The sequence below is a fragment of the Puma concolor genome, chromosome D3 (genome assembly GCF_028749965.1).
Source record: "Puma concolor isolate L17-30 chromosome D3, mPumCon1.1.hap2, whole genome shotgun sequence".
In the NCBI taxonomy this organism is placed as follows: Eukaryota; Metazoa; Chordata; class Mammalia; order Carnivora; family Felidae; genus Puma; species Puma concolor.
Window position 1 is genome coordinate 70,047,111 of NC_141678.1, and position 21,091 is coordinate 70,068,201.

At 46.2% G+C, this 21,091-nt stretch overlaps 1 protein-coding gene across 2 annotated transcripts in view; it reads right to left on the minus strand.

The window, feature by feature from the left end:
• MYO5B (myosin VB) overlaps window positions 1-21,091 on the minus strand; it is a 342,952-nt gene that overhangs the window by 192,755 nt on the left and 129,106 nt on the right. For both annotated transcript variants that reach the window (XM_086682946.1, XM_086682945.1), the window contains exon 2: window positions 5,920-6,030. In XM_086682946.1, coding sequence (XP_086539072.1) covers window positions 5,920-6,030 — 111 coding nt within the window. The remainder of the gene's footprint in view (window positions 1-5,919; window positions 6,031-21,091) is intronic.

Here is a 21,091-nt window from a genome sequence, read left to right on the forward strand (position 1 = left end):
GGTGGAGCATTTAGGTAGGTCTCTACCATGGCAAATATTCCTGCTTTGTGAAGTCAACAAGAAACTCCCAAGTAGCTGCCCAAAAGGGTTTCAAGAAGAGTGTGGATTTGGGGGGAGTGTCTAAAAGAGTGCCATGGGGGTAGAGTCAAGTATCTCACCAAATTTCTAAAGATTCCTGGCCTTGACCTTTTTATATTCTCATCCTGATAACACTTCATGTATTACATTCATTACAAGCAGGACAAATTTCCACAGATGCACAGATGTATAACAAGCCCTCGCATATAATTGCTCGGTTGTTTTTAATAGTGAATGATACAAGTAATTAAGAAAATGGCCATAAACAAAAACAGAATTAAGAAGTTTGAATTTTAGGGGTGCCTGGGTGGCTCAGTTAAATGTCTTACTTTGGCTCAGGTCATGATCTCACGGTTTGCGGGTTTGAGCCCTGAGTTGGGCTCTGTGCTGACAGCTCAGAGCCTGGAATCTGCTTCCTATTCTGTGTCTCCTCTCTCTGCCCCTTCCCTGCTCACACTCTCTCAAAAATAAACATTAAAAAAAAAATTTTTAAATATGGAGTCCAAGTTAATCTTTCAATTTCAATTTATTGCAGGAAACACAGCTGACACACTGTTAGAATCCTGGAATCTCAATATGGCTTTTGACTTGGGGTCTCTCAGCCATGAACAATCCAGGCCGTCCTGCATGGGTTAAATCCAGAATTCCTCAACCTCCACCATCTTTACCTAGGACAGGGGGTGGGGTGGAGTGGGGTGGGTGCTGGCCACCCTGTGCACAGGATGCTTAGCAGCAAACCTGTCCTCTACCTGCTGGATGCCAGGAGCAGACCTTCCTCCTCAGTCGTGACAGCCTAAAATGTACCCAGACATTGCAAAATCTCCCTTGTCCAGTGGGGAGGGGAGTGCAGGGAGAGCAGAGGCAAAAAAAAAAAAAAAAAAAAAAAAAAAAAAATCACGGTTTCACCCATCTCGAAGCAAAAGCAGCCAGGCAAAGTATCCTCACTGATGGAAGAGATCACAGATACAGAGGAGGAAAAGGGCAATTACAGGAAGCACACAGATGGTGGTGAGGATTACATAACAGTGTCCATGTACTAATGCCCTGGATGGTATACTTAGAAAAATGGTGAAGATGGCATTTTTATGTTAGATGTATTTTACAATAAATTTTTTTTTTTATTTTGAGAGAGAGAGACAGACAGAGCAAAAGGAGGGAAAGGGCAGAGAGAGAGAATCCCAAGCAGGCTTCGCACCGTCAGCACAGAACCCAACACAGGGGTCAAATTCACGAATCGTGAGATCATGACCTGAGCCAAAACCAAGAGTTGGGCGCTCAACTGACTGAGCCCCCCTGGCACCCTGACAATAAAAATATTTTTAATTAAAACAAATTACAGCCTACTTCAAGCAAGATAACTAATTACATTGGTAATATTACTAATGTTTACGTGCAAGTTTTTATAACTTTACATGTTTTTTGTATGCATACAATATAAACATGATAACGGTCTTCATGTTATCCTTGCCAACCAAAGACGGTCTCAAGCGTAGATTACTGAGCAGTGGAGAGCAAAAAATTAGGTGACCAAATATTAAAATAAGAACAGAAATAACCAGAACAGAGAGAAAAAAACTAGTAATCAAAATCGCCTGCACTAAGAAGTTGTACTGCGACTAGAGTATTGGCCACTCTTAGCTCTGGTTTCACGAGATGTGCACACAAGTGACACTTGACCTGAACTGGGCTGACAAGCCCTGTGGGCATTCTCAGGATGCCCAGGGCTGAGGGCATCAACGGTCAAGTGCAGGGGTCCTCGTTCTTCTGCAACATTTGCTTCCTGCCATAAAGAACCAAGTTTGTCATCTCCTAACAGCCGGGCACGTTTGGCCCTGTCCTTCGACCTGAGTAGGAGGGGCCTTTCACTGGGCCTTTCATCTTCAAGGGTTCCATCATCTTCAACACAAAATAGAAGCTTACTGAACAACACACGATCGTGCTGCCACTTGGGATCAAGCTTCCGTGGGGACACATCTGAGCCCTGCCATCCTCAACGTACACTCCCGGGACAAACACCTTGGCCCCTGGGGAAAATGTCTCAGCACGCCTCTTGCCACACATCCCTGAAGGAAGGTAACGGCATCCAGGTGCCCCGAAGGTCTGCCAACTGTACCACCACCAATGCCAGAGACACACACTGCTCGGGGGTGTGGGGAGGGAGCGGACAGGAAAGAGGCGGAGAGAGGACAGGCCAACGAGCGTGTTGATCTCTCCTTTCAGAGGGCACAACTGCAAACAAAATTCACACAAGGAGATCTCATTTCCCAGCCACACCCCGTGTCTAATTCCCGGCTTCTCCACAGGCGCTCACAAATTAGTACAGTATCTGCAACCACAGCAACGTGACGTGAGTAGTTTGCAATACTCAACAATTCACGGCCCTCTTCAATTTGTTTATATATAGGTAGAGGTACAACATGTTTCAAGATCATGGTTCTTGACAATGGCAGCTACATGGAGACTAAAGAGTAGAGAGTTACAAATATATCTTTAAGACGTTAAAGGTTTTCATTTCCAAAAATTAGAAAGGTCAGTTTTACTTTATTTTTGATAAAGTAGGCCTTTACTGTTAAACACACACAGGCTTACATCCATCCTCTCGCCCTGGCCCCACCTACGTTCCAGGGCTTGGGTGTGCCGAGACACAGGTGCCACACGGCCCCCCTCCTTCAGGCTCACGTGTACCCGTCTTCCTCTCACGCACACTACCGCAGGACCTTGGGTACAGGGAGTACACCCCACCAAGTGGCTGCAGGACACTGGATAGCAACTCCAGTCAGAAACAATTGAAAAGCAAAACCATGGAAACGGGAAGTTTTCCCTGCCACTAGAGGGCAGGAGTCTGTAAGGGAGGCGGACGCCGGCAAGGGAAGGCTGCCTGGTATCTCTCTATTCTATTCGAGGCAAACAAGGGAGCTACATGCATCATCAAGGTCAGTCTACACCAAGACGCTTGATCCAGTAAAGGCAGCACTGTGCTACGGGTCGGCACACCTAGATACCTTGCACCCATCACAGCTGTGGGGAGAAGAGATGACACTATCCTTTTCCAACAAGTTTCCCACAGGCTTAAATATAAAATACCTTACATTGTGCTCAGTGAAACAAGCCAGACACAGGAGGACCAATAGTCTAGGATTCCACTTCTAGGAGTTCCCAAAGCAGCCCAACTGAGAGAGACACAGTGGAGTAGAGCTATCAGGGCTGCAGGCGAGTGGGGAGTTTCGGTTTTGCAAGATCAAGAGTTCTGGACATGGATGGTGGTGATGGTGGGCACGACCACGTGGAAGTACTTTATGCCACTGAAATGTGAACTTAAGAATGGTTACCATGGTCAATTTTATGTTTTGTGTACTTGACCACAACAACAAGCAAGCAACAGCCAAGAAGAAACCTCTTCGAGAACACCAAGGAGCCTGACCACCTTGAGCAGAACACAGAGGAGCAGTAAGGTAGAAGCTGGGAATTAAGAACACTGTTCTCCAGAATAGAATTTCTTTTCCTCCTTTGCCACCGCAGTTAAACCCACACTCTTGGACAGGAGGGCGATGGTGGGAACACCACCAGGTGGATTTTCCAGCCAGCCTCGTACATCAAGGAAGGTCTCAGCTGCAGAGTAGATGTTCTCCAAGCTTGCAGAGGCCAGTCCTCCAACTTCTGCCCTCCTGCCTCTGTTCCACAGCTCAGGTTAGTCACTCCTAGAGACCACTCAGAGCCCGCTCTGGACAAAGCAGTTTGCGAGTGACCTGGACAGAGCTAGGTGTTCAGAGTCCATGATTTCTCAAGAGCTGCTCATGTGTAGCTCCAGGCATCCCTTCTGACTGCACGCTGACTGGCCACATAGCAGGGTGGGGGGCTCCCGGGCAGCTGCTGGGATTAGTCATGCTGGGCAGACTTTCGGCTGAGGAGGCACACATCTGCTCTGTTTCAGCGGCACAGCAGATCCTTCTTCACTACCTCCATATAACCCTTTAAAAACACCCACCCACTTAAAAGATCAACTAAAATGAAATCTGTTGGAATAGAAGTTACAGCCTTCAAGTGGGAGAAACTAATTTCATTTTGTTTTGGTCGTGGTGTGGGATGTTATTCAACACGATCAACAGGATTCCATCTGCTGGGAATTTTTTTTTCTTGCCTCAACCCTTCCTGCCAGGAAGGGAAAGGTGAGGCATGCACACCTTGGTGTAAAAAATCTAACAAACTCACTGTCCCAGTTTTACCAAGTGATAGGCTTGGGGAGGGGGTTGCAAACAAGATGGCAGGAGGAGAGTTCCCTCTTTCTACTAGTCAGTGAGTTAATCACCAACCAGAGTAGGTACTATGTGGGCAAAGTGTAAGACAAGGTCCATTTCTCAAGTAGGTCATCACTAACTAGAAAGACAAGACCAAGATGCCTGAAGGAAGAAACGGCCAGACAGTAAATGATCAGAGGCTAAAAGACATGGTGCAAACGTCTCACACCAGTGCCGCCAGCCTTCCCCCCAAGCAATGCCTGCTCTATGCAGCCCCTCCAACTTAACCCATCCCAGAGCCACTTCTTGGTTTCTTCCTGCCGCTTCCTTCAAAACCTGTTCCTCATATGGAATCTAAAACAATGGAGTGATTTCACGTGCCATTCATCTCGGTCAGTAGGACTTCCTTCACTTAGCAGAACACCCAGCGCATAAGGTATAAACTTGTCCAATCACTAGGCTGTACACCTGCAACTGATGTAACCTTGTGTGTCAACGATACTCAAAAGTGTTTTTGTTTTTTCAAAAACTTGTTTCTCTCCCGGTCTCCCCCACTGTAAACCCCGCAGCCCAAATGACCTCTGCCTGTGTCCTCAGGCCACCCATCTGACCCCTTGCCTTCAAGTCCTTCCAGGTACACAGGCCTCCTTTCCTTCAACACACCCCAAGGGAACACACCGCAGCCTGGGGCCACTGGCACACACAACTTCCGCTGGGACACTCTGTTCTCTCATTCCCCACCCCCCACCCAGTCTTCTGCTGGCTCCTTCCCACGACCCCTTCAACACCTTCACCTCACCCCACACCTTATCCACAAGCTTCTGTGCCTAATGCCATGTGTCACAACACTTTGCTGGACTTCCGTGACCTCCCGCAAATGACAGGGCCACATATACCTCCATGACCCAGCACAGTGCAAGTATTTAAGTATTTGTAGAATGCACACAACAGAGAAGGGTAGTCACACAAAAGGCTCATGAAAAGCAGAAAATCGGACAGTACAGGAGGAAGATTTCAGTTAACCACCTTGTCTTCCTTCTGAATGAAGCCACATGAAAGTCAACTACTAAAGAATTCGTGCTGCACAGCTAACACATGTGGAGTGCTGTGTGCCAGGCACTATTCTAAGGACATGTCACATAGTAGGTCATTTTATTCTCATCAGCCCCCTAGACCAACTTTCACTCCCCTGTAACCGATGAAGTAACAAGTACAGAAAGAGTGCTAACTCACCCAAAGGCACAGAGCTAACAATGGATGAGCCAGGATCCCAATCCCCAGATAGGCTGGGGTCCAGAACCAGTGCTCTGACCACTCTACCGTGCACTGTCTCTTATGGTGCCTCCTTGTCACCTCCCACTGACACCACAGCCCCATGAAGGGAACCCTCCTTCTACTCTACTGAGCAGATTCTTGCCTTGGCCACCAGCGATCTCTTAGCTACACCACCAGTGGGCACTTATGGGACAGCCACAGCACAGTTTTACAGTTTGCCAGTAGCAACAGAAAGATGCCAGGGACTCAGCGGCTCCAGTCTGCAGGGGAAACTCAAGCCCACCATCTACCAGCCAGCCCTGTGCTCCCCGCTCCCACCACCTGCACTTACCGTTTCATCTTCCAGTCTGAGCTGGAGGCTCGTGTCTCCCTCCTTGTAGTCCTTGGTTAACTCAGCTGAGCGCCACACTTCATCAGGGTCAGGGATCCAGACCCTCGTGTACTGGAAGATTAAAACAAGAAACTCCGATAAAGCTTTCAGGTTTCTACTTATGTGTTGCTACCTATGAGGGGCCCTCCAGAGAAGTTATAAGGCCATCTGGACACCTCTTCCTTCTCATTTCAAAACACAAGATGGTCTAATACTATGACAACAGGTAAGTAACCCACAGGAGTGGGGACAGAGGGCACTTTATAGATCCTAAGAGAACGCCACATCTAATTATAATTCTCCCAGCAAGACTGCCAGGCCAGCATCTGGTTACATCCACCAGAGCTCTGCACCATCATCTCAAGGGTGGTACAAAAGAGCAATGTCAGAGGCAGCATCCAGCCAACAAAGAACAGAACAACGCATGCCAAGACTGAGACAGGAGAGCCAATCTTCAAATACTGGGAACCTCTGCTCTGATATGCTGCATTCGGGGACAAAGCCATTTTCCCGCAGAAGTGAAACACAGTGGTCAGCAAATCGAAAGTGTATTTACATACTCCTAAGTCGTCAGCAACCTCGATTTATTTGTGCATTCTTTGAGCCACAAACATACCCAAAAAAATTCCCCTCCACCTCCCCCAGCAGCTAGGAGATCTGCAAAGTCATTAAGCTGGAGAACTCCTAGCAGGGAAGAATACAGCCCTTGGTAAGTGAATAAGCCCTCTCCATCCACCTGGGCGGGGGGGGGGGGGCGGGGGGGGGGGTCGGCCCCAACTGCACACTACAATCACCTGGGAATGTGAAAATACCCAGTCCGAGTTCCACCTCAGACCAGCTCAGAACAGGAGACGGGAGCGCCCCAGGCGAGTGGCGCGTGCGGCCATGGACACCACACGTCTGAGGCATCTGGACCTGCTGGCAGCTGCTCTTAACAGCACTCCTCATGCCCGTCAGACAACGGTCTCCATCTTGTAGGTATGTCATTGCCACAGGGCCTCTTTGCTTTCAACCTGGCTATGGGTGCACCCGCGCACACAGTGTCGTGGCCACAGAACCTTCTCAGCAATCCTGAAACGAACAGCTCTTAGGACTGAAAGGCCAACCAGAATGTGTGCCTGGGTCAATATAACCAACCTTGTGGAGTGGCAACTCCACGCCCTGACCTTGTGGTCAGTCAGCTGCCTGGGCACAAGCAGCCGGCAGGCTTTAATTTTAGTCCTGCCATCCCCCCCAACTTCTTTTTTTTTCACATGGTATTTTCCTCCAGATGGTCACTGGCCCTTCATTTTGTTTTTTAAACATTAATTTTTGAGGGGGGTTGGGGAAGGGAAGGGAAGGGCAGAGAGAGAGAAAGAGAGAGAGAAAGAGGGAGAATCCGAAGCAGGCTCCAGGCTCTGAGCTGTCTGGGCAAAGCCTGATGTGGAGCTCAAACCCACGAACTTTGAGATCGTGACCCGAGCTGAAGTCGGAAGTTCCAACTACTGAGCCACCCAGGTGCCCGACTGACCCTGCCTGCACTGGTCTCTAGGTCAGTATCGAGAGTGACTCATCAATACTCATTAGTGGGAAAGAAAACCACCACCAATTTGCATCCCTGGTGTCCCAGCTCAGGATACAAAGCCAGAGTCATTTTTTGCATTATGAAGAACCAGGTTCTCACAGGATCTCCACTCTGCCTGTGAGCCTGCTGGAATGACTGCATCTTTATGAAGATGCTATCGAGCTTTATAGTACCTGAGTGCTTGAGAGAAAGACATTAAGAGTGCTCTGAGCTACCTCCAGAGCAAACTTTCAGTATTTGCCAACGATAACTGTCAACACTACTCCCCTCAGGTGTCCTAACTTCCCTCCTCCGCTGTGATGGAAGCCGATCTTCCACCCAGCTCCAAGGACTTTGATGGCCCTGTCCCCAAGCTTCAGATGAGGGATCTTTCCTTAGCCTCCCTACAGTTCCTGTCCCTCTGAGCTTGCTCCTGGGCCTTCCCCTCCAGGCAGAGGGAGTACAGCACACCCGAGAAACAGTCCTCAAAGTCTCCACTCCATATAAAAGGTGTCAGGAAAGGCTCAAGAGAAGAGTGACAAAGAAGAATGAGGAAAGTCCCAATAGGAACTGAGCAGAGATAATGATGCTATGTGGACATCAAGCTGTGTGACATCCTGGAAGCCAAGGGGGCCCAGTCCCAACCCACACAGGGGATCCAGCAGCCTGACCCCTGCTGTCCATATGCCACACCTGTCCATTGCGCCCAGCATCAGGGAGGCTCACTGCCTGGCACTAGCTGTTTAATTCTTATTCTGGGAGGGTCCACTCATCTACTTATACAAATCTCTTCTCTCCAAATAGACTAAAAGCACCTCGAGGCAGAAGATTTTCTCCATTTTCCTATCCCACAGAGCCCAGCACAGGATCAGCGCTATAAGGGGACTAGAATGATGCTTCAGATCTTTGCTGCTGTGAGGACCTCAGCCTCACAATTCCCTGGGAGCTTGTTAGAAATGTAGCATCTCATGGGAATGCAAGCTGGTGCAGCCACTCTGGAAAACAGTATGGAGGTTCGTCAAAAAATTAATAGAACTACCCTTCAACCCAGCAATTGCACTAGGCATTTATCCAAGGGATACAGATGTGCTGTTTTAAAGGGACACAGGCACCCCTCATGTTTATAGCAGTACTATCAACAACAGCCAAAGTATGGAAAGAGCCCAAATGCCCATAGATGGATGAATGGATAAAGAAGATGTGGTGTGCGTGTGTACACACACACACACACACACAATGGGGTATTACTCAGCCATCAAAAAGAATGAAATCTTGCCATTTGCAACTACATGGACAGAACTGGAGGGTATTATACTAAGTGAAATTAGTCAGAGAAAGAAAATCCTATGAAAAGATGAAGGGAAACAAAAATATAAAAATGGAGGGGGACAAAAACAGAGGAGACTCAAATATGGATAACAAACTAAGGGTTATTGGAGGGGTTGGGGGGGGATGGGCTAAATGGGGAAGGGGCACTACTCCTGAAATCACTGTTGCACCATATGCTAATGAATTTGGATATACATTTTTAAAAACAAAAAACTAAAAAAAAGAAATGTAGCATCTCAGCCTCCACCCACACCCACCGAATCACTGCATACCCTACGTACTTGCTGTTCTGCTCCTGCAATCTGTGCTCCTACTTCCCTTCGTACCTGGGTCAGCCAAACTATAGCCCTGGGCCAAATCTCATGTACTGTCTGCTTTTGTGCAGCCTCGGAGTTAAGAATGGTCTTTAAATGGTTTAAGGGTTTGCAGGGGGGAAAAAAGGTGCTATCCAGATGATAACATGTCAATTACATGAAAGTCAAATTTTGGTGTCCATAGATTTTATCAGTACACAACAGCACATTCTATTTGAATATGGTCTATGGCTGCTTCTGCATGTGGAGGATGGTTGTGTAAGCCTGAAAGGTTTACTATCTGACCATCGCTGTGAAGTTCGTTGCCCTCACCCTTTATACATGTGGTTTCCTCAGTCCAAAATGACCTTCCCTCACTTGTCCGTGTGGGCAGAATCCAAGTCCCAGTGCCCTGTCCTCACTGAACCCTTACCTTCCCTGGGTTAGCCCTCACCCACTCTGAGGTGCCGCAACCCCTTCCAGGATTAACTTTACGGTTCTGCAGGCATTTCTTTTACATCAGTTTCATCTCACTACTTCAAGCTCTTTCCAATATACTACTGGGCATCTCTGTATCCCTGGCAATATAACAGGTGCTCAATCACGTGTGCTGAGACAGGAATCAGTAAGTGATGCACTTATGAAGCACCCGGTTTATATGGTAAACACACTGTGGTAGGCGCCATGTAATCAAGTATAAACATGAAGATCTACACCCTGACTTTAAGGAACGTACCATCTAGTTGAGCAGATAATTCACATAAAAATATACTCTGAAGGGTGCTGTGACCATTTCCTAACAAGAGTGATAGTTATTCAGCACAGGTGGGCAAGCAGCAACGATTGATGCCAACTCTGGAAACAGATGGTCAAATGCTCCTCCTTTCAACAGACCTTGTGTATTACAGACCTGATCAAGCAAGTTTTAGATTCAAATCAAGTAAACATTTGAGCACCTAATATGTGCCCGCTCCGTGCTAGATGCGGTCATTTCCTCCATGTCCACAATGAAGATACATGTGGCCGTGCGCGGAGAGGAGAGCAGCTCACTGTGAAAGCAGAACGAGGTAAACCCTGCATTATGATGGTACAGGATGGGCAACATCTGCAGCAGGCCTTCCCACCTTTATCCTATTTCATGGATTCTCAGCTTAAAGTGCCCACAAATTACTGAGCAGAGCTCAGTTACCCAATGTCACGCATGCCACACTTGATGAGCAATTGATAGGATTGCCAAGCGCAATTTTAACCAAATTTTGCTTTATGTGCTGACTTAGCAACGACCACCACACCACTGTCCCTTCCCTCCCCAGACCTACCCACCTGAGGAAGATCCATTACCTTTGTAACCCCCAAACAAGGCAAAACATGATCAATGCAGAGTAAACAGTCAAGTGAACAGGCTAAGAACTTGGAAGGGGTTTCCGTTGGAGTGATGGAAATATTCTCCAACCAGATAGAGGTTGTGGCCACACAGCCCTGCAAATGTATTCATGCCCCTGAACTGTTCACTTTAAATAGTTCATGTCATGTTATGTGAATTTCACCTCCATTTAACATAAAACTGTTTTTGTTGCAGATGACACCAACAGTATCCTGTACACGCTCTATTGGCATGGGTCTGCACTTCTAATGCCTGAAGAAACAGGAAGATAAAACACATTCCTTTAACAGAAAATCATCGATTCTACAGGCCAGATAGAAACTCCCCACAGCCAAGGTTCTGTGTTGCCTCTCACTTTCTCACCTTCAAGGAATTCCTTCAAACAAATCCGACCTCTACCAGCTTTCCTGGAGGCAGATTATAGGAAAGACCAGCTGACTCACATAACCCAATTATAGCGCCACTGAACTTGTCACTATCCCGTTTTAACAATGTTTAACTCCGTCATATCTAAAGAGATAGCAATCTGACCCAATTACCAAAAAAACTTGCGATTTTTCTTTTGGAAAGAGCCCCGCATATTAACCAGAGAAGGCAGAGTTCTCTGAATTGAGATGCATCAGCACGGAGAGCTCTTCTCCAGACGCAGGTTCCTCCCTCCCCTGTCTGTAGGGCCTGCAAAGGCAGCTCTCTGCTGGAGGCAGTGATGGCCCATGGCAGTAATGCTCAACCCCAGCTGCACCCTACAACCACCTGAGGAGCTTTTAAAGCTTCCCACGCTAGGTAACCCCCTCTGACCAACTACATCAATCCTTGAGAGGGAAGGGGGGTGCGAACCAGGCAGCGGTTTTTTCAAGCTCCACAGGTGCATCCGATGCCCCCCAAGTTTGCAGGCGAGCAGGCTTAGGGTTTTATTTGGTAACTCATCTGCAGGCACCATGGACCCTCATGCGCCCAGAGGTCTCTCCTTACCCACCTGTGGTTGAACAGGACATTCCAGCCCGAAAACACTTTAGCTCAGGATCCAAGAATAATCTCCAGAGAGCCCCTGCTAAAATATAAATGCCCTGTCGAGAAGGGAATCACACTCACCCGTTTGCATGGATCATGATGCAGTACAGGAGCATGGCTGTGTGGGCTCTACAGCCAGACAGCCTGGGTAAGAATCTAAGCACCACTTACTAGCCTGGGTTAAGTTGATGAGTGGCACTGAGTCTTGGTTTCCTCAGCTGTACTGTGCAGGTAAAAAGATGTATCTCAGGACGTGGTCCCAAGAATAAAATGTAATCCCACAGCATCAGAGAATTACAAGCCTTAGGCAACAGCGACAGTGGTGATAGTATACCCTCATCTAGGAATCCTAGGCCAGGAGTGGGATCCGGAATGGGACCCTGCAGAGAATTAGGGAACAGGAAAATAGCAGGCCTAAGGGATTTCCTCCAGGTTACTGGGATCCTTTCAATGTCCTGCAAATTGTTGTTCATAGATAGCCATGCCATGCCTAAAAATCATCAGATGGATCTAGCCTAAAGTTCAAAACCCCGAGAGAAGGGATTCTCAATGCTGGCTGGCATTTAAGAATTATCTACAGATCTTAAAAAAAAAAAAAAAAAGAGAAACACCAATGCCCATGTCCCACACTTGAGTAATTAAGATCTCAGAGTAGGGCCCAAGCACTGTATTTTTTCTTAGGCTTCAAATGGATGTGCCAGAGTTAAAAAATCATGGTTTCAGAAGAAGCCTCAGAATCAAAATGGACTTTGGGGAAAGGAGAAAATTCACTCCCTAGAATTATTAATAGTGCCACCTCCACAGCCTTACACTAAAATAAGTAACTTTAAGTACTTTAATCCTTTCATCTTAGTTTAAAACTGGAGAGCAGCAGGGTTATCACCTGTGTATCACAGAGAAGAACACTGAGGGTAGAAAAACACAGAACAACTTGCCCAAGCTCACAGTGCATAGTTAGGGTCAAAGCCATGACCAGAGAAATCTGTGACCTCGAGTCTTCTGTCGCCCCCTCGTGGAGAAATGCTAACTTGATTCCAGCAGCCCAGGTCCCACCGAGGGTGTATTTGACACAGGCAAAGTGTCCTGCAAGCACACACAAAAACAAGTACATACAGCCACTTACAGGGACGTGCCAAGTTAAGCCACCAGGTACTTTAAGAATCAGAGACTGAAGACTGGGTTGCAACATAGCCTTGAAACTTGAAGCAAGGCAGTGTGGGCACCGTCTCCTGGGAAAGGACTAGAGGGGAGCCCACAGCCTAACCTGGTGGCTGACTAGATAAATTGCCCGTCCCCTCCTCCCCATGTTAGGGCACCAGGAGCCGGCACACTGCCTGCCTGTTCACAGCTGTACCCTTCGCAGTGACATGAGGTCATGGTTAGTAGGCACGGAGATCTCTGCTCTAGGATTAAAAAAAATCAGGGCTCTGGTTGGGGGTGCAAGGGGAGTCCCTGTTGCTAAAACTGACAATACTCCATAGCATTTGCTCAGGACACGAATCTCGTGCCAGAACTCCACGAAGACGTAAGGTCAAGTTGGTCAGCCTCTACCCCTCAAGCAACACAGAATCCACATTTCTCCACACAAGACCAGCCTGATCACAGAAAGCAGCATCAGCGAACTAAAGTCACCATGATTGAAATAAGTGGATAGGCTGTGGGCTCCAAAGAACAACAAATGTTAGAAGGCAGGGCCTGGGGCTCAGATGCTGCCTGAGGCAGGAAGGCTCACTCCGGCAAAGGACCATAAGCTGCTTCCCCAACCTTGCCTGGAGCCCAAGGCATCACGTGCAAGGAGGGGAAGCAGACAACCAGTGCTAAGAGGCTACAAATCCCTCTAGGCCAGAAAAACACATACTCCTCATAAAAATTTGAAACATTCATAGCTCCATTCTTCAAGTGAGGTTAGGAAAGCACACACTTTGCAAAGATGTCATAAGTGATGTCCTCTGTTTGGTGTAATGGTGTCCATTTTGAAACAATACTTCTATGAATAGGGAAGAAAACACTTTGGCAGGTACTGCCCTGTTGTAGGAACCGTGAGAACACCTCAGCTAACTGCCCTTATAGGAGGAAATGGGTCACATTTCATCCTTCTACATAATAAAGTCTGCAAGACAAAGACTAGACTTTTTCCACCTATCCAAGCATATCCTCTCCCACGTTAGAGGCCTGAAGATCACGTTCATGGGCCCAGACACCAGGTGCATCCTGAACCCAGGCCTGATGATTAAACCCCTAAACTGGAGGGGACAAAGTCCTGAATATCCCCCAACCAGTATGTTGCTGAGCGTCTTCCCTTCCCTCCCCTCATACTGGGCTCCTACTGGATGAACTGGAGAGCAAGGAGGTTAAGATTTAAGTATCTGAGGGGTTAACATCCAAAAGATATCAAGAACTTCTAGAACACTAAAAAAAATGGTTTAAAAATGGACAGAGGACCTGAGTATGTTTCCAGGGAGCAATACAGATGGCCAACAGACACGTGAAAAGAGGCTCAACATCACTGATTAGTGAGGATTATCAGGGAAATGCAAATCAAAACCACAATGAGCCATCCCTGGACACCTGTCAGAATGGCTATAATCAGACAAAGTAGTGTTGGTGAGAATGTGGAGAAAAAGGAACCCTTGTGCACTATTGGTGGAAATGTAAATTGGCACAGCCACTGTGGAAAACAGTATGGATGTTCCCCCAAAAAGTAAAAATAGAAATACCAGGGGCACCTGGGTGGCCCAGGTCACGATCTCATGGTTCGTGAGTTCGAGCTCGAACTCTGTGCTGTTAGCACAGAACCTGCTTCAGATCCTCTGTCCACCCCCCCACCCCACCCCTCCCCTGCTTGCTCTTGCCCTCAAAATTAAACATGAAAAAAAATTTTTTTAAATAGAAATACCATGTAATCCACTAATTCCACTATTGGATATTTACCCAAAGAAAACAAAACACTAATTCAAAAAGACAGATGCACCCCTATGTTTATTGCAGCATTAGTTAAAATAGCCAACATATGGAAACAGCTTAAGTATCCACTGATAGATGAATAGGTAAGAAAGATGTGGTTCATATATATAACGATTACACAGCCATAAAAAGGATCTGGCCACTTGTGTCAACTTGGATGGACCTAGAGGATATTATGCTAAGTGAACTAAGTCCAAGACAAATGACATGATTTCAGTTATGTATGAAACCAAAACAAAAAAACACAAAGGAGTGAACATAAAGGAGAAATAGACCCATAAACAGAACAAAATTGATGGCTGCCAGAGGGAAGCAGGTGGGGAGGAATGGGCAAAATGGGTGAAGAGCAGTGGGAGGTAAGGCTTCCAGCTATAGAAAGAGGAAGTCAAGGGGCGCCTGGGTGGCGCAGTCGGTTAAGCGTCCGACTTCAACCAGGTCACGATCTCGCGGTCCGTGAGTTCGAGCCCCGCGTCGGGCTCTGGGCTGATGGCTCGGAGCCTGGAGCCTGTTTCCGATTCTGTGTCTCCCTCTCTCTCTGCCCTTCCCCCGTTCATGCTCTGTCTCTCTCTGTCCCAAAAATAAATAAACGTTGAAAAAAAAAATTTAAAAAAAAAAAAAAAAGAAAGAGGAAGTCATGATAAAAGGTAGAGCATAGGCAAAAGGGTCAATGGTACCGTAATAGCACTGAACAGTGACAGCCTACACTTATGATGAGCATAACCTATAGACTTGCTTAATTGTTATGTTGTACACCCGAAACTAATGGAACATTGTGTCAACTATATTTCCATAATTTTTTTTTTTCCAAAAAGACTCAGCAATCAGGTACTGGCCTGAACTTCTAGCTCAGGCTCAGATTTTCCATCTATCCAGTGAGGAAATGCTTCCACATTAGAGCTGTTAAGATTAAATGAACTGGCGTATAGAAAACATTTAGCACAGCATGCAGCACACAGTAAGGGCTCAGTAGTTACTGTTATGCCAGCAGGAACTGGGGCCCGGGGGGCCTCAATGAGACATGGAGACATCTACTCTAGGGGAGTACAGACACAAGCAAGTAATCCCAGCAGAACCACGAAGCACCATGGGAACACATGCCCAACTCCTCTGCTTTCTCTCCTGAATTTAGCTCCTCCTCCTCCAGCACTAATGCCTACTTCCTGGTTTCTCTGTTTGCTCATCCCATGAGAGTCTTCCCAGACTGGTAATAACCTTCCCTTTTCCCCCAAATGCTCTTCACTGGGAAGCTCTCTAACTTACAACCAAAGGGAACTATATGTAAATCTTCTGTGCGTCCAGCACTGACAACTCAAAAGCCATGCATATTCTGGGCCACAGGTAGATCCCTGAGCCCCAACCCAGATCTCTACTGAACTTGCTCCATGTTCTTTCCTAAAAAAGAACCAAGCTAACCTGAATGCCAGGAAGAACTTTAACTTCATGCAGAGAGATTGGGATAGAAAAAAGCCACTCAGCATCCGTGGAGTAAAGGAAAACAGAAGGGGGGGGAGGGGGGAGCTAAGAAGCTAGCTTCATTCTGTAACAGATTAAATGCAGTTAAATAGCAAAGTTACAAAACCCAAGATTTCCTGTTATTTAAATGAAACAAGGGGCACCTGGGTGGTTCAGTCAGCTAAGCATCCAACTCTTGATTTTGGCTCAGGTCACGATCTCATGTGGTTCATGAGTCCGAGCCCTACATCGGGATCTGGGCTGACAATGCAGAGCCCCCTTGGCGTTCTCCCTCTCTCAGCTCCTCCCCCACTTGCATGTGTGCTCTCAAAATAAACTTAAAATTAAAAATAAATGAAACAAAAAAGTCAAATTTATCAGAAGGAAGATCCATCTACCTATTCCCGTCACTGGTCATCACAAGCCTATCTTTGATCTTTGTTTTCTTACATGCTTACAACACAACATCACCTCAATCCAGACTTTTGAACAAAGGCTCCACTCTTTCTGACACCTGATCGTGTGATCAGGCACGATTCTGTCTGAATTCACATTCACTACCTACATGTGAAGCTAAGGAACAAAGCAAATGTCTATGTGGCTGGTGAAGGCCAACTTTAGCAGTTCCCGCTCTACAGATGTTAAAAGGTTAAGCAGTACATCCTCAAGTGACAGACTGACACCAAGATGGGAAGGACGTGGTGTTCAGGGAGCACTGCTGAGTCATTTTATCCAGCGGTACACTTGGAAACTGCTGTTATACTAGCAGCTTAGAAACCACTATAAAGCAATGTGTTCAGGTGGAAGTTTTGGAAAATTCATCAAAAGTCCTGCATGTCAATGACAAGTTGGTTCTGTAAGGTGCTAAAGACACTTGCTGAAGATGCTAAAAAAGATTTACTCAAAGCTAGTACATTCCATGCCGCTAAATATATGCCAGGACCCCACCAAGCAGCTAATGCTTTGTTAAAATCCTACTTCCAGCAACATGACTATAGTCCTTGGAATAGTCACTCTCTCTGCATAGAGGGATCAAGTATGTGAATTAAGTAATCCACAGTCCTATCACACATATGTAAGTCACTGAAGACAGTTTTCCAGAGCACAACATCTTCATTTCCACCTAAGCTCTCTGAAGCACTCTTACTTCTAAATTCCATTTATGGGAGCACCTGGGTGGCTCAGCCGGTTAAGCATCCAACTTCAGCTCAGGTCATGATCTCGCAGCTTGTGGGTTCAAGCCCCGCATCCGGCTCTGTGCTGATGGCTCAGAACCTGGAGCCTGCTTTGGATTCTGTGTCTCCTCCTCTCTCTGCCCCTCCCCCACTCATGCTGTCTCTTTCAAAAATAAAATTTTTTTAAAAATAAATTCCATTTATGATGCCATCACTGGATAGTTGTTCTTCTCTTTCGCTATGTAGGTATATACTCCTGCTCTCCACCACCAAAGACTAATATATTTCTCTCCCCAGAGAAACAGTCTTAATTTTTAATCACAGTGACACTTATTAAAAAGTCTATCAGCCCTAGACTAAGAGGTAAGTCCATTGGTTTTTTTTTTTTAATTTAAAACCTGTTCCACTCTGACCTCTATAAGCAACAAAAGCCAACAGCGAAGTCATTTCAAGCTAAGCCCTCTTCTGCAAACACAACCTCACAGAACAACGTTAACTGAGAAAATGCATTAGAACCATTCTTTTCCAGGGAAATTTTTGGGAACTGCCCCAACACATGAGTATGCTGACCTGTTCTTGCTTTGCCTATAAGAGATCCATCCAACTTAGAATTTAAATGCCTTACACATTTGCATTTGGGACTGAAGCCAGCTCTCCATCTTCTTTCACAGCTCAAAGCAGGTCAGCCTCCCCTCCCCCCAGTAGTCAAACACATCTTGAGATTCTTCAACAGATATTCAACTGTTGCATATCCCCATAAGCTACAAGGCCTACCAACAAGAAAACAGACTCTAGCTCATTTGTTCATAAGGATTTACGGAACACCTACCACATGACAGGCAGCATGCAAGATGCTGGGACACACAGCAGAGGGAAAGGACATGTCCCCATCTTCAGAGATACCCAAGCACATTGTGCAATTCATCTACTCCGGTGGTCTTAACTGCCTCAGCAGCACAGACATTCACAACATACAACATGGGACCTCACCTAGTCCAGATCATCACAGGAAAAGCTTTGCTGAAAAAGCAAAGCTGAAAAAGCAAGTTCCAAGATGAAACCTACATGGACAAGGAGTTGGCTAGGCCTGGTGGGGAGGGAGGAGCATTCTAGGCTAAAAAGTCAGCTACAGACAAGCCTCGGACAGGGAGGAGTAGCACTCGCTGAAAAGCTGCAAGTCAGTATGGGCGAGCTGCAGACCTCAGAGGGCAAGGGCTCCAGTGACTGAGACGTGCAGGAGGCTCATGGAAGTCACATTACAGGATGTTCAGGTTATTCTATAACCAATGGAAAACTGTACATGGGTTTTAAATACAAAGAGGGATGTGGTCTAACTGAATAATATTAGTATTTACACATCCAGATGGCCAACTGACACATGAAAAGATGCTCAATGTCAATCATCATCAGGGAAATGCAAATCCAAACCATGAGGAGCTGTCACCTTACAACTCTCAGAATGGCTAGAATGAAAGAAACAAGTGTTGATGAGCATGTGGAGAAAAAGGAACACTCACGCACCAGTGGTGGGAATGTAAACTGGTACAGCCACTGTGGAAAAAAAAAGTATGGAGGGTCCTCCAAAAATTAAAATAGAAACACCATATGATCCAATAATCCTGCTGGTATTTACCCAAAGAAAACAAAAACGCTAATTCAAAATAATACATACACCCTTACGTTCACTGTAGCACTATTGCAAATAGTGCAAATTGGCAACAGCCAAGATACAGAAGCCACCTACGTGCCCATCAACAGATGAATGGACAAAGAAAATGTGGTATATATGCACACTGGAATATCACACAGCCATAGAAAAGAATGACATCTTGCCATTTGTGACAGCATGGATAGACCTAGAGAGTATTATGCCAAGTGAAGTAAGTCCAAGATACCATATAATTTCCTTCACATGTAGAATCTTTAAAAAAAAAATGAGCAGAAAGCAAAATCAGACCACTACAGAGAACCAATGGATACCAGAAGGGAGGGGGTGGGGGGCCGGGCAGAAGGGGTGAAAGAGAGGAGGTGGTATGGACTTCCAATTATGGAATAAGTCATGGAATGAAAGGAACAGAAGGAATACAGTCAACAATACTCTAATAGTGACATATCAGGATGGACGGTAGATCCACTTGTGATGAACACAGCTTAATGTATAAACTTGCCGAATCACTAAGTACACCTGAAACGGGTGTAACTGTGTGTCAATTATAGTCAAATAAAGGCCTGTACTTACAAACTGACCTACAAGGAAAAAGAACTCTCAACAGGAAGATAGTTAGATCTTCTGTCATGCATCCTTCCCATCCTCGCGTGAACACTCACAATGCAAATGAAATCAGGGACACCATTTATCCCGTCCCTAGGCCCAAAAAAATGGTCTTTGAAATTCTTCTTTTGCTATTACTCTATTTCATTTACTCAGTGCTTTACCATTCCAAACTGAAATACCATTTCCACCATACCTTAATGCTACTCATACACCTTCTAAATCTCTTGATTCATATATTTCACCTTTATCCAATCCAGCTCTTTCAACTTTTTTTCTGTATTTTGCAATGGGGAACTTGTTCATGGTCTTAGAGAGCAGAGAAGTTTAACTGAGAATCAAGAGGGAATGTTCAATCTGAGTGCATCGGCAAACAGGCACAATAGCATCTTCACTGCTGGGACCTCAGAAGGAAGGGAAAAAATATTCTGAAACCAACACACATTCTCACTGAATAGTAGCCATGAAACAGAGACTCTGACTTCCAAGTTAGGAAGGTAAATGGGGGTCTGCTACCTGAATCACCATTAACCAAAGACCTCAAAGCAATGCCTTTAATTTTCATCCTGGGGGTGCGAGCAATCACGGGGCAGCCATCAGCACCCTACTACTTGGAAGTGAACCATTCTTTGGCAGTAACACTCGCTAAAACTCTCCAACCAAACCTGCTGTCAGATGGCCACAGATGGTCTAGGAATGATCACGGTTAGCTCAGGCCTTCTATGCCAAGTGATTATGTTTGAGAGACTAATTTAGATGTGGTTTCACACACTTCACAAGGTCACTTCTGGTCTGGCTGAAAAGCAGGGGTACAGCTTGAAAGAACACCTAAGCTTGAGTCTCTATAGGGTCACCCAGCAAAGACAGAGTTTAAGAGAAAAAGCTAAGAACTGACGTGACTGGTGTGAAATGAACATTTTACTCTCTAAAGGATTAAGGGGCAGGGGAGGAGTTTCATCTTAGTGAGGATAGGTTCATCTTCTGCACCAAAAACTTCCCTCCTCCACCCTCATGCAGGCATCATGGAAAACCATTTGAGGAGGTAATGAAATGAGGGAATCACCAGCACATCCCATTGAAACTGTACATAGGTAAATGCATTGCTAGACCTCATTTTGGACATGAGAGTGGCAGTCTCTGCCTGCTGCCTCTTCACCTTACCTGAGCAGTGCTCACACACTATCAGGTGAGTGGTGCTGCTCTGGAAGGCTATTTTTCAGGGTCCAAGTTACCACTGTTGCTATTAATGCAGCAACCGCCCAAGGAAAGGTGACAAACCCTCTAGTCTTGGGCTTTTCTTTACCGGGTATTCAAGCATGTTCTACAAGTGTTCTGTACACAATGCTTTTAAACTGCAAACATTTTATGGGGCACCCGGGTGGCTCAGTCAGTTGAGCGTCCGACTTCAGCTCAGATGATCTCGCATTTCATGAGTTCAAGCCCCGCATCAGGCTCTGTGCTGACAGCTCAGAGCCTGCTTCGGATTCTGTGTCTCCTCCTCTCTCTGCCCCTCCCCTGCTTGTGCTCTGTTTCTCAGAAACTAGGACAATAGAGGTCTCATTCCTCAACAAAATTCTCACTTTCATGCAAATGTCTTACACACTAGATAACCAGTAAGCTTTAAGCAAATGCTTTGGGGGATGAACAGTGGGTGTGACATCCCTGTTTTAACAGGTGCACGTCCCAGGTACACATACAAAGTGTTCCATC